The following is a 15229-nucleotide window of genomic DNA, read 5'->3' on the forward strand; positions in this document are numbered from 1 at the left end:
ACCTTTGATGATTGGATATACCATGTCATCACTTCAACATTTTATCCTATTTGTTTTGAATTGTGTCATAAGAAGTATATAAATGCTTCACTTATGGTCAAAAACATGTTTTGTGGGGTCATAGTGTCCTTGACGTTTGACCACCAAAATCTAATCAGTTAATCTTTGAGTCCAAATGAAGGGTTGTACCAAATTTGAAGAAAGCCTTACTGAGATTGCACGTTCACAAGAATGGTATGGACAACCAGAAAACATAATGCCTCGGGCTGTCACCAGCGTGGAGGCGTAAAAGTTAATGAGGCCTTCTATATTCTTGTTTTGTCAGCATAGCAGCTGCTTTTCTGCAACATGCAAGCTGGAACGGTGCTGCTGCTACTCAAGATATGAAAAAGGAAATAAATAAATAAATCTTGTACTGTATTTAAACTGAGCAAATGCGACTAATCTGTAATTTCCCAAACAAATAATCTACAGGTATAAACAAAAAGTTGGAGAATACACTGTAAATGGAAAATAAGCAACAAAGATAGGCCGGTGCCCACTGCTGAGATGTGTATTCATACGCCTTTCAATCAGGTGGGGAGTGATTGCAAGACTGGTGGTGCTGGGGCTTTTGTTTACATTTGCATCAAAGCTTCAGCCTTTAATCTTAACATGTTCTACCCTTCTAAAGCAAGGCACTCAGTGTATGTGCCCAGTGACTTAGCAAGTTCCCATCTGGTGAGAACGCAATTTGGTGCAGAGCCTGTTGACATCAAAAGACCCACACACCCTATCAGCTCAAGGCCTGCTGCTCTTAAACTTAAAACAGATGTAGAAAAAATGTGCATTACAGAAAATAGAGATTTTATACGCACTAGCTATATAAAAATACATTGCTTTATTTCAAATTGCAATGAAGTCCTTGCTTTACACAAACATCTAAACTCAGGTAAAAGTCAAATCACCAATGTAAGATATCATGGACTCCAACCAACAGGTCTGGGATTACAGCTAAGGTCGCAGCTTTCCCATCCTAGCTTCCCTTATCTTTGGGTCACCTAACATCAGCCACACATTCAACAACATTAATAAAACAAAACTTTAGCATCACAATAGCAATGCTGAGTCTACTGCAAACACACAGTGCATTCCGAAAGTGTTTAGACCCCTACTCTTTTTGACATTTTGTTATGTTGCAGCCTTGTGCTGGAATTTCTTTTTTAGCATAAGGCTGCAGCATAACAAAATGTGAAAAATTAGACGGTCTGAGTATTTTCTGATTGCATTGTAAATAACAGGTTGGATTATATCACCATAAATACATTACCACAAGCTTGACTCACAGCAAAAATAACATCAGATAGTTGATGATAAAAATGGGAAAAGGCTTTCAGGCTTTCAGGAGCCTGGGAAGCCTTTTCAACAGGACTGGAAGAGCAGTGACTGGGGGGGGGGGGGGGGGGGGGGGGGGGGGGGGGGTAAACAATGGTTTACTAATGATTATATCAGGCCTATTAATGCTTTCTCATGGCTTTTCCAGGCCTTTCCAGGATATGTTCCTTCGTTGTCAAGTATAATGTAGTGGGGCTGACACGCATCACATCACATCACTCATTTTCTTTACAGCAGCAAATTTACAATTTGAAAAATGACAACAGAGTCAACATCTACAGTGACTGTGTAGGCATTTGCAAATCAGCGCTGACTTTCTTTCAGACTTTTCCAGACCGTGCAGTGTGAAGCGTCACAGTGACTGGAGCACTACTGGAAAAGATTGTCATTCAAAATCCCTTCCGGATGGGTTAAAGTGAACAAAGTGAATAAGTTCTCAACAGCTAGTGTTCATGTTGCCTTGACAAAGGCACTTAACCATAGACTGTCCCAGTAAAGCAGCCTTTGAGACTGTGGGGAGTGTGTTTACAGTGTATAGCAGGGCACGGCTGAAAAGGAACTGCAGACTTTAATAACTGTATTTGATATAGCTCAGGCATCTGATGCCTGTTAAATATTGCACTTCGAAAGAGAGCGATGCAACGTGGATGTTAAATATTGGGGGAACAAGGAGTGATAGTGCAAACAGCCCTCTGATTAGGAGCCAGAGAAGGGAAGATAGGTTGGCACTGCGGGGTAAGTGCAGGAGTGGATTTGGTGAACTGGAGGAGTATCACAGAAGCCCCTGCTGAGGCTACCGGAGGGTTTGCTATTACTCTGCATCACTTCCCCTGGAGGTTGCTGAGCTCCATGTCTTCCTTGCGGCGTTTTTGTTGGGTGAAGAGGGAGCTGAAGGGGTAGAGTTTGGCTTTGGCCGGGTAGCGCTGGCCAGCAATGTCCACCTCATAGTCCCCACGGTTGATGAAGTCCGGAGTGATGGGTGTGGGGAGCCCCTCCTGGCCTGGTGGCGGAGATACAAAGCCAAGGCAGACGTGGCGCTCCAGGGTGTAGCTGTAGGCGCTGCTGGTGGTCGTCCCGGCCAGATGATTGTTACGGTAGATGGGCTCCCCCCACCACGGCCACAGGTCCAGCTCAGTGTCGTGATCCTCAAGAACCAGCATGACGAACCGTCGGAACACGCCATCCTGACGCTGCTGCAGCAACGCCTCACGACCCAGGAAGTCTGTGTCCTGGTGGAGGAAGGACGACACGAGAGAGGAATAGAGAAAAGACAGGAGAGAAGGAAGGTGTGGCAGAAAAAAGAAAGAAGAGTGTGGGAAATTGACAAAACATCAAGGAGAGGAAGTAGAGGAGGCAAAAGATGAGGAAGAGAAGAGAGAAACAAGGGAGCATTAGATGCCTAGCCTACAAACAAGTAACATCTTGAGATGTGACACAGCTCTGTTGGGATGAATACAGGAGCAACAGGAACCACAGCTTCTTAACTTCACACATTTTTCAAAAACATGATAAAGACATGGACTCTGCTGCTGACTGCTCCTCTGAGTGCAATCTGTGAAACCAGTTTTACACTGTGGGCTCCATTAGTAATACTTTGCTGGCATTATGGATGTATGCAGCAGACAGCGCACTTTTTTCAAAATGAAAAGATGGTAAACTTTACCATAAAGTGCCACCTGTTGTGCGTGCAGGTGCAGTCTGGTGACAAATTTTCTTCTCCATCCCGTCAAAAACTACAACCCATATGTTGAAGGTTTCAGTAAAGCAGATGGCACAGAGCCTGTTGTTATTCTGCTCCTCTCTCGTGCTCCAACCATTTTAAAGTAAAAAAAAGGTCAAGTAAAACCAAGACCTTCAAAAGAGCATCATGTACAATAATAATTTGACTGACTGGAATACAAAGCATTAATACTCATATTATCGTTGAATTTCTTCCTCACCAAAATAACCATGGTAACAGTGGAAACTTGCTGCTGAAACACCATGAGGCCAAATAAAAAGCTTTTTGTAACTTAAAACTAGAAGCAAAATTCAGACTCCATGTGGGCTGGTATCACGCAGTTTGATGTGTTTACACAGCTGCACTGGAAACAGACCTTGTCAAACTTAACCCTGAACTCTCGTCCACACTCCAGTGGGGTGGTGAAAGCATCGAGGTCCTGACCCCAGAAGGCAAAGAACTTCTCTATCCGTAGGCTGCGCAGTGCGTAGTACCCTGCGTTACGAATCCCGTACTTCTGACCCACTGACATCACCTCATTGTACACATGCAGCGCGTACTGTAGGGAGCAGAGGAAAATATCTATGTTAGACATGATGTACAAAATATACAGTAGCACTTTCTAAGATTTTACAAACCATCCTGTGGAATGGTAACAAGATAATGATTGTGTGTGTGCAGGTCGCACCTCTATGGGGACGTAGAGCATGAAGCCTGGTTCTCCAGTATGAGTCATACTCATCACTCTGATCCCATTGGCATAGCCCACACTCATCTCCTGTAAACATACATACACACATATGGTAAGTTACTACAGCTGCAAATTTGTGGTTAATAACCGGTCATAAAGAGTTACCTGTGCTGCAATTAGCAATATGTATTTCCATAACTACAACCAAAGGTGCAACCTAAAGAACTGCCGCTGCTACTTCAGCTACTCTACTATTGCTATTGTAATTAGCCATTGTTTCCTACCTTACAGAACATAGAAGGGAAGTGGTCGGGCGTCATGGAAACATAGGACAGCTCAGCCAAAACATCCATTGCACGGGGTCCAATAAGATTCAAAGCTGTGGGTAAAAGATCAGACTTCATCACCAGATGAACTGAGCTCAGCCATAGTCAGGTACTTTTACCCTAACGTTTCCTGACGTGGATCACACAACCACTGTTAATATGTTAACTCACAATAATCTGTTCTAAGCATGGCTTCATGTGTGTTCACTAGCTATCCTTCTAGCTAAACTGCTGTTAAGGATTCACGTCTGAAAACCTGAGAAAACAGTGTTTCATGAGTGTATCATCATTTTTATAAAACCTGAGCTTATTCTATTTGTAACTTTGTCAGGAATTAATATCAATTAGCATAAAAAGTATTTTGATCATTAGGGTAAGGACACAGTGTATCGTGCTAAGGGTAAGATTTAGAATAGATTGCCAGTTTATGTTTTATCTTATATATAAAAATAGAGGCCTAATTAAGCCTAATGTTGCTCACATTTCCGACAGTTAAGGTAATTACATTACAAATATACAAAATTATATTTTTGATGTGTAATTAACCCACATGGTCCCATGAGTGACTGATTATACAAACACCAAAACCAGAATCAGGCCACTTCAATAACTGGGTTAGGAGCAGAAAAGTGGATGTGTGATGCTGATGGATTGCTTTCACTCTGTAATATTGTGTGGGCAGTAGATGGCGACATCCCCGCAGGACCTCAACAATGGTGCTGTGTGCTTACCTGTGTACTTCCAGCTGACATCCTCTAGGTGGAGGTGTGGGTCATTGGGCATGTGTTTCTTTATCCAGGACCAGCAGTGAACCTGCTGGTCTGTCGGGGAGATGATGAAAAAGCTGGACAGGGGGCAGAAATGTAAGTTAATGTGAGGTCTTTATAAACTGCATGTCTACAGTTTTATTCTCAAGGTGCTTCAAACCTGTTCTTGCTGAGGCGGACCACACTGCAGTCATTCTCATACCCTCCCCTCTCATTCAACATGCCGGTGTGGACAATGTGTCCAACAGGAACATCCAGGTCATTGGCACACAGATGTTGCAGCAGCTCCAGGGCATGGTCTCCTGTGGACTGGGACATCAGGACAGACCAGACTTTGACTTGGAAAACTTTGCAATCGAATGTATTTCTGTCCTATGTGATTTGGTGTTGATTAACCCTAGTCATCAATAGTGCATCATGACTCACAGTCAGTTCAAACTTGGTGAAGGAGGACATGTCAATGACACAGACAGCCTCTTTGCAGCATTTCACTTCTGCTCCAACGATATCGAACCAGTCTGGTTTGTAGAAGGTCTTACTCTGGTCCAGAGACAGCAGATCTACAAACACATACATATATAATACTTACATACAACATAAATACAACACATAAATCCAGGCATGCTTTAGGGAAAAAAGTTCATCTTTTGCTGAGGACGGCTGAGAAACTAGGTTTTTACACCAGATGATTTAATTCATTACGCTTCATTAGATTTAAATTTTCCACTTCCTACTATGAAATCTGCAATAAAAGAGCTCTTAAAATCCTTTATAGAGTTTGTGAGCAGCCTTTTCCAATTGAGCCCTCCTAAATCCTTCAAAAAGAAAATGTAGCACAACATTTCAGCACAATATCAACAGGTCTACAAGGTGTTAATCCAACCAAGCAGCATATGATTTCAATGTTTTGTACAGGAGGGAACTGATTGTGCGAGTGTAAAAGATACAAATTTTTGGCCATTTTTATTAAGAAAACCTGGTTCCTCCTCAGCCAAGATGGCTAATGACAGTTGCACTTTACCACACCACCCAGTATTTTAAGAACATACTACTGCTGTTAACAGTGATAGAGAAATTTATCAGCAGCCACCTGCAAAATACTAGTTAATTGTTACTGGTTTTATGTAAACTCTACTGGTAGCCTAATATCCGTGAATGTATGACTTGAGCATGACGAGTTACAGTTACTGACCTATACTGCACTGAAAACTATGTTTTGTATTTTTATGTAATAAAAAATTATTTTCGAGGTTCACTAAAGACTTTTCTGTACCTTTCCCTGGAGGAACAAAGTATTTAGGTCTTTCAAAGCCATGTTTTTCCATCCAGCGTGCTCCCTGGGTGTCCAGACGGTCATATAGAGGGCTGGTCCTTAGCTGACGCCCAGTCTGAAAGTCCCAGCGAGGAACCTTCAGTTCATACAGCAGAGCTGGACACAAACATAGACAGACACTTTGAAAGCACAGGCGTAATCAGACCAGAGCAAAAACTGAAAAACAAACACACATTCATACAATAATTAGCACCTTTAAGGTTAAGGAAATACTAAATTATGACTATGTAGCAACTCCTACAAATGTCATCACCAAATGTTCTGTGCGGCTCTTCTACTAGAATCTTTATATAATTATAGCATCTTTCAACATCTTTCAAGTGTTCTGATGTCATAAAATTTGGTTTGTAAAAAAAAATTAGACAATCCCACTGAAAAACTGAAACAAATCAGTGAATTCTCCACTCAGAGGCCTAAATTTGACCCTTTTTAATTCCCGGCTTTGTGCTTGAGAAAAAAAGTTTCGAAATTTGGAAAACTCATTTTCTCTTGGCATGACCTTTGATGAATGAATGACAGGTAATTAATAAGCTAGTTAGACTTGAGAGAATGAGTCAATCATTCAGTGTGTAATTTTTTTATTTTCTTTAACAGATAATAAAATACTAAGATGGTTTAAATATCTTAACCAGCTTGTCACAATAAGGCTATATTATATATATTATATATATTATATAGGGCTGACATTTAAAGAGCAACATTTTTCTGGACCAATCAAGCACTGAAGCACCAACACAGTTTAGTACTCACGCATGACTTCCATTACTCTATGTCTCAAGAAGGTTCGGCTGCTCTGCAGATTACCAAAGCGTTTGATGTCCAGTGGCCAGACGTTGGCAGTGGGGTAACCATAGGTCATCCACTCTGCCAGGTACCTTGATACAAAATCAGACAAACATGCCATTTGTGCTTCATTGTAATGAAATCAAAACACACATCACAGTGCTGATCACTGCCATTATGAAACTGAGGCTGAATTATTTTCTGGGTAAAACATGTTTCAGTTGCACAGAATACAGTTCAGTCTAGTCTTCAAAACCATTTGGTAATGTTTGTCCGCGAAAGTACCATAGGCCTCCAGCAAATACACTTATACCCATGCTTACTTGCCAGCTCCTCCAGCAAAAGCCAGACCGGAGGAGTTCATCCCAGCCAGCACATAGTAGCCTGAGACACCCGGCGTCTCTCCCATCAGACATCGCATATCAGGGGTGAAGGACTCCGGACAGTTGACCAGCTGATGGATCTCCGCTGACTCTAGACCAGGCATTCTCCTCAGCAGAGCACTGAGCATTGGCTCTGGAGGAAGAAGACAGGAAGGTTGATATACATTTTCTTTTTAGAAATTCCCTAAAACGTCCACATCCATGTACTGCATTTTCAAATCAGAAACTTTCATACAGTGCTACATAACCAAGCCATGATAAAGGCAACTATACCAGCAGTACTGCCACTCAGGCTACATTTCCCATAAAGCACTCTGTTTCCTGTCACAAAATGAGGCTGCTACATGTCTTTCTGCCCCTCTTTACTGTCTCTCGTATAAATGAAAATATAAATACTGGGGTTGGCTTTAATTGCCTTTTGTTCAACCAACACTCAACCCAAACCTTTTACTACAGCGAGAGCCTCAACAAGCTAAAGCTCCAGCTGCACAGCAGGAGCTGCACCCTCTTCCCATGTCGAGCTATAAACAGTCCAGCAGGTTTTCTTTCAGTTGACCCAGGGGCAACAATGTAAAGTGCAGGGCCAGCAGACACCGTGTTATACGTTTCTTTTGTTAACTCTAATTCCGTAAATTAATTTGACAATCTCTTGATATCAAAATATAACACATTTCAGTTTCAATTTCAGTTTGTTTCTTAGATGTAATCCCAGACTTGTAACACAGTATTTACAGAGTTTTTACTGTTTCCCAGTCATTACTGAACTTTCCTTGCTTACCTTCAAAGTAGTACATATTTATGATCTGAAATACCTTTTGTTCATATACATTCATGAAACTTTATTCAAAGTACTACTTTTAAAATACAATATGCAAATGTGAAAAATAACTGTAGAATGACCCGGTACACATCAGTGTGACTCTGCTGCAGGTCAGAGTTGGTTGGTGATATACTGCTGTCTTTCTGACAATCTGTCACGCTGCACAAGGAATTACTCATCTCAAATCTCAAATTACTAGCGTGAGGCCAAGGCCAAAGGACAGGTGTGTGTGTGTGTGTGTGTGTGTGTGTGTGTGTGTGTGTGTGTGTGTGTGTTTAAATGTGTACTTTGAACTGAGTCCAATGTAGGACATTGTTTACAGTTGAAGTCCAATTAAGAGCATGACATAAAAACACACAGATCTTGCATTTCACTCAGATTGGCTGTTTTGTATTAAATGAGGCTGCCTAGAAAAGATGGCATTGTGACATCTCATTTACATTTGGCCAATTATCTATCAAACAACAAATCATGCAAGACAAATTAAAAGGAAAAACCCAAATAAATGAGTGGAGAAAAATTACAAATACAGATGCTTCTACGTGTGTGCACTGTGCATGGTACAATTAAGCACTTAACCTCCCAACATGCTCTGTGGCATCATGTGTAAAAATGCTGAGCAGACCCAGTTGATTCTGATTTTGCATCAAGATGGAGAGAGGAAAAGATCTAAAGAGGGGTCATTATTGGGGCAGGAACTTCACAAGCAGTCACAAACACTGTTCAACTGCCTCGTTTTTCTATAGCAACAATAACTACAGTGACATCTGCATTGAGATCTATATGAAAGACGTCAGTAAATAAGGTCAGAAATTGTGGTCGACAGTGCACATTTGATGACTGTGATGCTTGTGCATGAGTGTGATATGTAAAGAAAAACAGAAGAGCAACTGTCCCTCAGGTCATTGAGAATGTCAAAGCAGGACGTGATCAGACTGTTAGTAAGAACGGTCTGTCAAAAATTACATAGAGAGGGATATAATATTAGGGTTGCAGTGCATTAAACTTAATTACAAAGATTAATGCACATTTGAGAGTTCAGTGGTGCGAAAACCACAGGCACTGGTCTACAGAGATGTGGAAAAGAGTGATATGGTCAGAGGAGTCACCCTTCACCATATTCTCCACAAGTGGGCGAGTGCATGTGTGGCGTACAGCAGCAGGACAGTACAGGCCTGAAAGCCTGACACCTACATTGAGGGGATCCACTGCCTCTGTAATGCTGTGCAGCGCCTTTTGATGGCATACTTTGAGTCCTCTTGACCCCATTGGGGAAGGGTCGCTGCAAATCAACACAAAGTTGTTCTGAGTGATCACCTTCATCCTATGATGAAACATTTCTATCCTGATGGTCTCTTCCAGGATGGCAGCTCCCCCATCCATAGGGCACGAGGGGTCACTGAATGGTTTGATGATCATGAAAATGATGTGAATCATATGATATGGCCATCACAGTCACCACATCTCAAACCAAATTGCACACAACAACTATGAGAGGTTTCAGACTGACGTGTTAGGCCACACTCATCATCAAAACACCAAATGAGGAAACATCTTTTGGAAGAATGGTGTTCATTATCTGGCCCAATACCTTACTACGATACTTAATGTGGGTTTTTCCTTTTATTTGTCTGTACCTCCCCTTTCTCCCCCTCATTGTGGACTCCCATCCCTCCCTCTCCTCTTTACCAAAGTGGTCCCAGTCCTCCTGCATGTTCTGGATCTCCAGCTGGTTGCGGCCCTCAGTGAAGATGGGTTTGGGGTTCTTCTCAAAGCCTCCTGACAGAAGGCCTCCCTGCCATGGCCGTGCATATATCCTGCCATCCATATCAATCACCACTGGAGACAAGACACAAGTTGGTTAGATCACCTTCTTGGGCTAGTGTGTAGCCAACCTGCAACCTAATGTAATGAATATCAACATGCAGAAAGCTTAACTTTGAAAGTAAATAATGATTTTCATTTTCTGAGTATATTGTAAAATATCACAGAGTCAAGTGGCTGAATCAAGAGACATTCAATTCAATAAATTAAATGATAAATGACATAAACTTTATACTCTCTCTCTCACTCACACTCACACACACAATCTCCAGAGACACAAATAAAGGGAGTTTACATTTCAATATGTATTTCTGAAAGCATTCCTACTCCAGTTCCTACTAGATGCATTTAACATTGTTGGTACTATCAAACGCGCCACTGTAATGATGGTGAAACCTCTAATTCAATGTAGTTGTTGGCTATAGAAGTATAAGTTTGGATGTAGAAATTGACAGTGTAATTGCATATAATCACAGATCAAAATTCACCTTATGTCACTGGGTATCAACTACGGGCTTCATCTTAGGCTGGGCGATGCTTGTTGCAGTATTAAACTGCACAGTACATTCTTTTCTATTACAGACATAGTATTTAGCTGGTAAAACAGAGTAAGTGACTGGAATTTAAAATCAATTAGTAACTTTGCCTGCTGCAAGAAAAAGTTAATTTTCCTGTGAGTTAATGTGTGAGACCTGGCGTGCTGGGTGGAAGTGGGTCCTGGAGAGGTTTTGTGAGGAGGTAGAAGTGTTCACAGCCGTGAAGAGGAACCGACACCTTCATCTCACTAGCCTGGCCCAGCTCATAAGCCCACTGGAGACAGAGACACAGACAGAGAAAATAAATCTATCTGCTGGTAAGAAGACATGTATATTGACCATAACAACCTATTAAATAAGATTAACTATTAACAGTACGGACTCAAACTCAAAACTAGGGGCTAAGGTTCCCTTCAGCTGCCACCATTTAACTGGCAACTGGCTCCACTACTGTCATAAGAATGATACACAATTAATTTACTGTCATGCAAGTCCTTCCCATGTTTGGTCACATTGTGTTTATCTTATAGTATAATGTTGGTAAGAATCAAGTTCAAGTTGTACATTGAATCAATGCAGAAATAAAGGTTATTTCTATACGCTTACAAAGGCTTTCCCTCATAAACTCTCTGATTTAGGCTGACACTGAGATGTATTGATGCTGATTTGTATCCCACAATCCCACTCCAAGGTTTACCTGTCCAGCACAGTTGACAAAATATTCACATTCAATGGAGCCCCGGTCAGTCTCCACCGCCATCACATGACCCTTCTCCACCAGAACCTGCTGAACACTGGTCCGCTCCAGAATCTGAACCCCTGGATAGGATGAGAAAGATGAGGAGATGTACGTGGAGACAAAAAGGAGAAAAGGATGAGGATGAAGGAAGGAGATGAGAATGAAGAGGAGGATGAGCAGAGGGAGACAAAACAGTAAAATGAGTTGAATTTGAATTTGCAAGTTGTGAATTTGAGTTACCTTGTCCAGCAGCAGCCACAGCCATGGCATGGTTCACTTCAGGAGGAGACACCACAGCATCAGCAGGGAGGTGTAGTGCCCCTACCAGGTCATGGATGTTAACAAGAGGGTGGAGTTTGGCCACCTCCTTAGGTTTAATGATGTTACAGCTGATCCCCATTACCCTGAGAATAGAGAATAACAGACAAAGCTTTAATATTATAACAGAGTTTATATTTCAAAGGCCCACATATCTAGCCTCGTCCCAGATCTCTGAAACATTTGAATCTCTGAACAAATCAGAAATGTGGGCAGTGTAACACAAACATAAAACTAACAGCTGCAACAGAGCCTTGATTTCACCTTCAGACCAACTGACAGGAGCATTCACCTGAATTTAGAGGATGAAGATGTGGGAGCTGAGTACAGATATGGTTTTATACCAGAAATAAAATTGTCCAGTCCAAGAATAAAAGTTATCTGGTTTGTTGATATGTTGGAGCAAGCCACTTGAAGCATCATGTTACCACCAGGCACAAAGTTTGTGTCCTGGACCAGCCAAGTCAGAGTCAAGACCTCAATTAAACCAAGAAATTGAGGCTGGACTTGAATTGGTGTTCACACAAAGTTCATCTGTGGCTTACCAACTTTGCAAAGAAGTGTGGAAAAAAAAGTTCTGTGTCCGTATCTGCAAAGCTATCTCATCCACATAAACAGGCATATTCTGCCAAAGGTATCTCTACTAAATATTGACTTGAGGTTTGGGGTCTTACTTTAGTCGGGATGCCAGGCGCTTCAGCGAGATGAAGCGATCCTGATTTTGAGCCAGACACAAAGACCCTGTCTTCACATAGCCTGGAACACACACACCAAATCCCATATCATGTGACTCAGCAGGTATGAAACTACTCAAGATTATTTCCCCACTCAAATACAGAGCCAAAGTGATTGTAATAAACTCAAAACTGTAGGGTAATGATCATTGTAGCTTTGGAAAAGGCCAATATACAGAAGTGTTATGATGAGACAGATGCATGCATGTGCCAAACACTACTAGTTGCATTACTGCATTGCTATAAAAATGAATACACTGAAACACAATGCTATGTAGTATATGCAGTAATTGTTTGCTTCACTGTCTGAAAAGTAGGATAGACAGCACAACCCTTTGGAGATAAATGTTTAAATAGCAGTAAAATAGATTAAAAACAATTAAATAAAATAAAGACAAGGTAGTTATATTCATCTTTAGATGTTTAAGGCAACTTATCCGAAATGAGGATAGTAATAGCCATATCATATACCTTTGTCTGCATGAATAACATCAGGATTAGTTAAACATGAGTGAAAGCAAACTATGTCAAAGTGGCTAACCTGTTTTGATCCCTGTCTCCTCCTCCAGCTGCTGGTAAAGACTATTGGAGTAGTTGGCCATTTGACACTCAATGGAAATAGGCTTGGCCACGCTGACAATGCCAGCACATAGTCTGGTTGTTCCTGCACCAAGTCTGCCAACAGGAAACATAGCATTAACCGAACAATATCCAAACGACAACTATTTGCATTAATCCTCTATTGCTTGCTAAAGTAGAGACTAGAGTCTTATTTGCCCCCTCCACAAAGATTTAGGAGATCAGGGTTGGGGACAAAGCACAAACTGTTCAGCTAGAGGGAATTCAGTGACCTTCTCAAGGTTGGCCAAGCCTGGGGCTTAACCATGGATCATTGAGTTGAAGAGCCACCTTACAATTCATTACACCTTGCCCAGCACCTCTAAAACTGCAAACATTCCCAACACATGAAACCACAAAGATGTTTATCTCACCTGCCCTGCTCCAGCAGCACAATATCAGTCCAGCCAAGTTTGGCAAGGTGGTAAGCCACTGATGTTCCCACAATACCTCCTCCACAGATCACCACTCGGGCCTGGCTGGGCAGTGGGAGCAGCTGGGAGTCTCCACTGACAGCCATGCAGTGGGGTGAGGTCCAGATGCCCCTGCCAGCCAACCTGTACCCGGTGTGGGGAAGCAGCAGCCTGGGGAGCAGGACAGGGGACAGAGCCCTGGAGCTCCGCACACAGCTGCACATAGCTGTGCTTTCTATAACCACATATACACAAACACACAGCTTTACATACAGATCATGTATTCAGAATTCAAGGTTACTATAAAGGTAAATTGAGCTATCAACACTGCAAATGTCACTACCTATTTCTATAAGGTTGCATGAAGGTGCAGTGTTATTCTATATCAGTTGTAGTTTTTAGGAGACTACGGACTGTATTCCTCAGGTTGTTGGGTTTAGCTCATCTAACGCAGCATGACATTAGATACAATATTCAACATTTGCTGTGGTGAAGACGGGGCCTGGGAAGCCCGCAAGGTTAACTTTCAATAGTCCTTCAGCTGTCACAATTATGTTTCAGACTGATGTTAGCTTTCAAACATCGCTGGAGTTATACATTTAGCAGCACTGCTAGCTTTAGCTTGCAGTACGTCAAATTATACCGGAACTTTAGCTTAGATGCAAAAAGGCTCAGCTGACGTGTAAATTACAGTTTCATTAAAGTTTTCTGATATTTTCAGTCTTGTGAGGTCCTACAGTCACCGTTTAGCATTAGAGGTAGTGTAACTGGCGAACGTAGCTTAAGCTATCGAAAAGCTAGCTAATGTTGATTATTTAGCTACATCAGCAGCTAAACGTTAACCGTGTGGGGAAACTTTTTCCTCTGACGCTTCTTTTATTGTTTTTGACAACAGAAAACTCACGGAATCAGCCAAGTCCAGACGCTGTTATATTTTTAAGACAGAAGTAAATACCAGTAACTGGGCGATAAGACAGAAAGTCTTGTTTGGGTGCAGTAGCAGTTAGTCCTATGTCAAACTACCTTCAACAACAAGCGGCGTTTCCGGTTTAAACCTTCAAAATTAAGGCCGCCAGACTGTTTGAGTGTTCTCTTCAGTAATAACCCAACAAGCGGTCGGTTAATTAATGGACGTGTAATCAATGGATTGGTGTCGTCAGAATTAGAGAGAGTTATATAATTTTAGGTGGTTATATATTATATCCAATTTGCTAAAACCCATTAGACATCTTTGAAAACACTGAATTCAAAATAAGGCTTGTGTATCCCTTGATCAATATTTGGTTGTATGGGAGCCCTTGTTTTATTTTAACTGGTTAAACTTGGATTTATTAACACAACCACGCATAAGCACTAGGCATAGTTATATCAGACAATATCATAATATCAGACATATGGGAAATGCAGTAGTATGTGTAGACCGGCAGCTACAGGTGTGACCACTGAGGGGCGCCTACTGTCTGCATGGTTGTTACAGCGTTTTGATGAAACTTTGAGTGACAAACGAGCATTCAAAACTGGATGAATTGTAAAGATAGGCTATGTATCTTAGCATTAATTTTACTTGTAAGACAGTTACCAAATCATCTGTGATCATTTTACCAATTGGTTCCACTTCCTAATGGGGTTATGAGTTTTTTTTTTATTAATGGTTAATAAATCTTGCTACTGGTGCTTTATAGATCAGTTATAACCCATTTACACGAACAAATATAGGAAAATAGGTCTTTTTCGCTCTTAAGTTCATCATGTAGACTCCTGCAATGGAGTGTCTGATCTCTTGAAAATAGGTTGGATAGATAGATAGATAGATAGATAGATAGATAGATAGATAGATAGATAGATCGATA

The 15229-nt window shown here is 41.5% G+C and overlaps 1 protein-coding gene across 1 annotated transcript; it reads right to left on the reverse strand.

Moving 5' to 3' along the window:
* Nucleotides 1-1450: 1450 nt before the first annotated feature.
* On the reverse strand, nucleotides 1451-14403 carry pdpr (pyruvate dehydrogenase phosphatase regulatory subunit). Its single transcript, XM_056384136.1, has 18 exons — nucleotides 14284-14403; nucleotides 13341-13614; nucleotides 12890-13023; nucleotides 12289-12370; nucleotides 11537-11700; nucleotides 11255-11376; nucleotides 10714-10831; nucleotides 9887-10036; nucleotides 7318-7510; nucleotides 6962-7086; nucleotides 6152-6307; nucleotides 5305-5438; nucleotides 5039-5187; nucleotides 4843-4955; nucleotides 4070-4164; nucleotides 3783-3872; nucleotides 3471-3653; nucleotides 1451-2603 (listed from the first exon to the last, which is right to left on the reverse strand). Exons 2-18 carry the CDS (start codon nucleotides 13601-13603, stop codon nucleotides 2196-2198), a joined length of 2679 nt encoding a protein of 892 aa, XP_056240111.1. The 5' UTR covers nucleotides 13604-13614; nucleotides 14284-14403; the 3' UTR covers nucleotides 1451-2195.
* Nucleotides 14404-15229: the final 826 nt, after the last annotated feature.

This window comes from Seriola aureovittata, chromosome 1, assembly GCF_021018895.1.
Source record: "Seriola aureovittata isolate HTS-2021-v1 ecotype China chromosome 1, ASM2101889v1, whole genome shotgun sequence".
Taxonomy (NCBI): Eukaryota; Metazoa; Chordata; class Actinopteri; order Carangiformes; family Carangidae; genus Seriola; species Seriola aureovittata.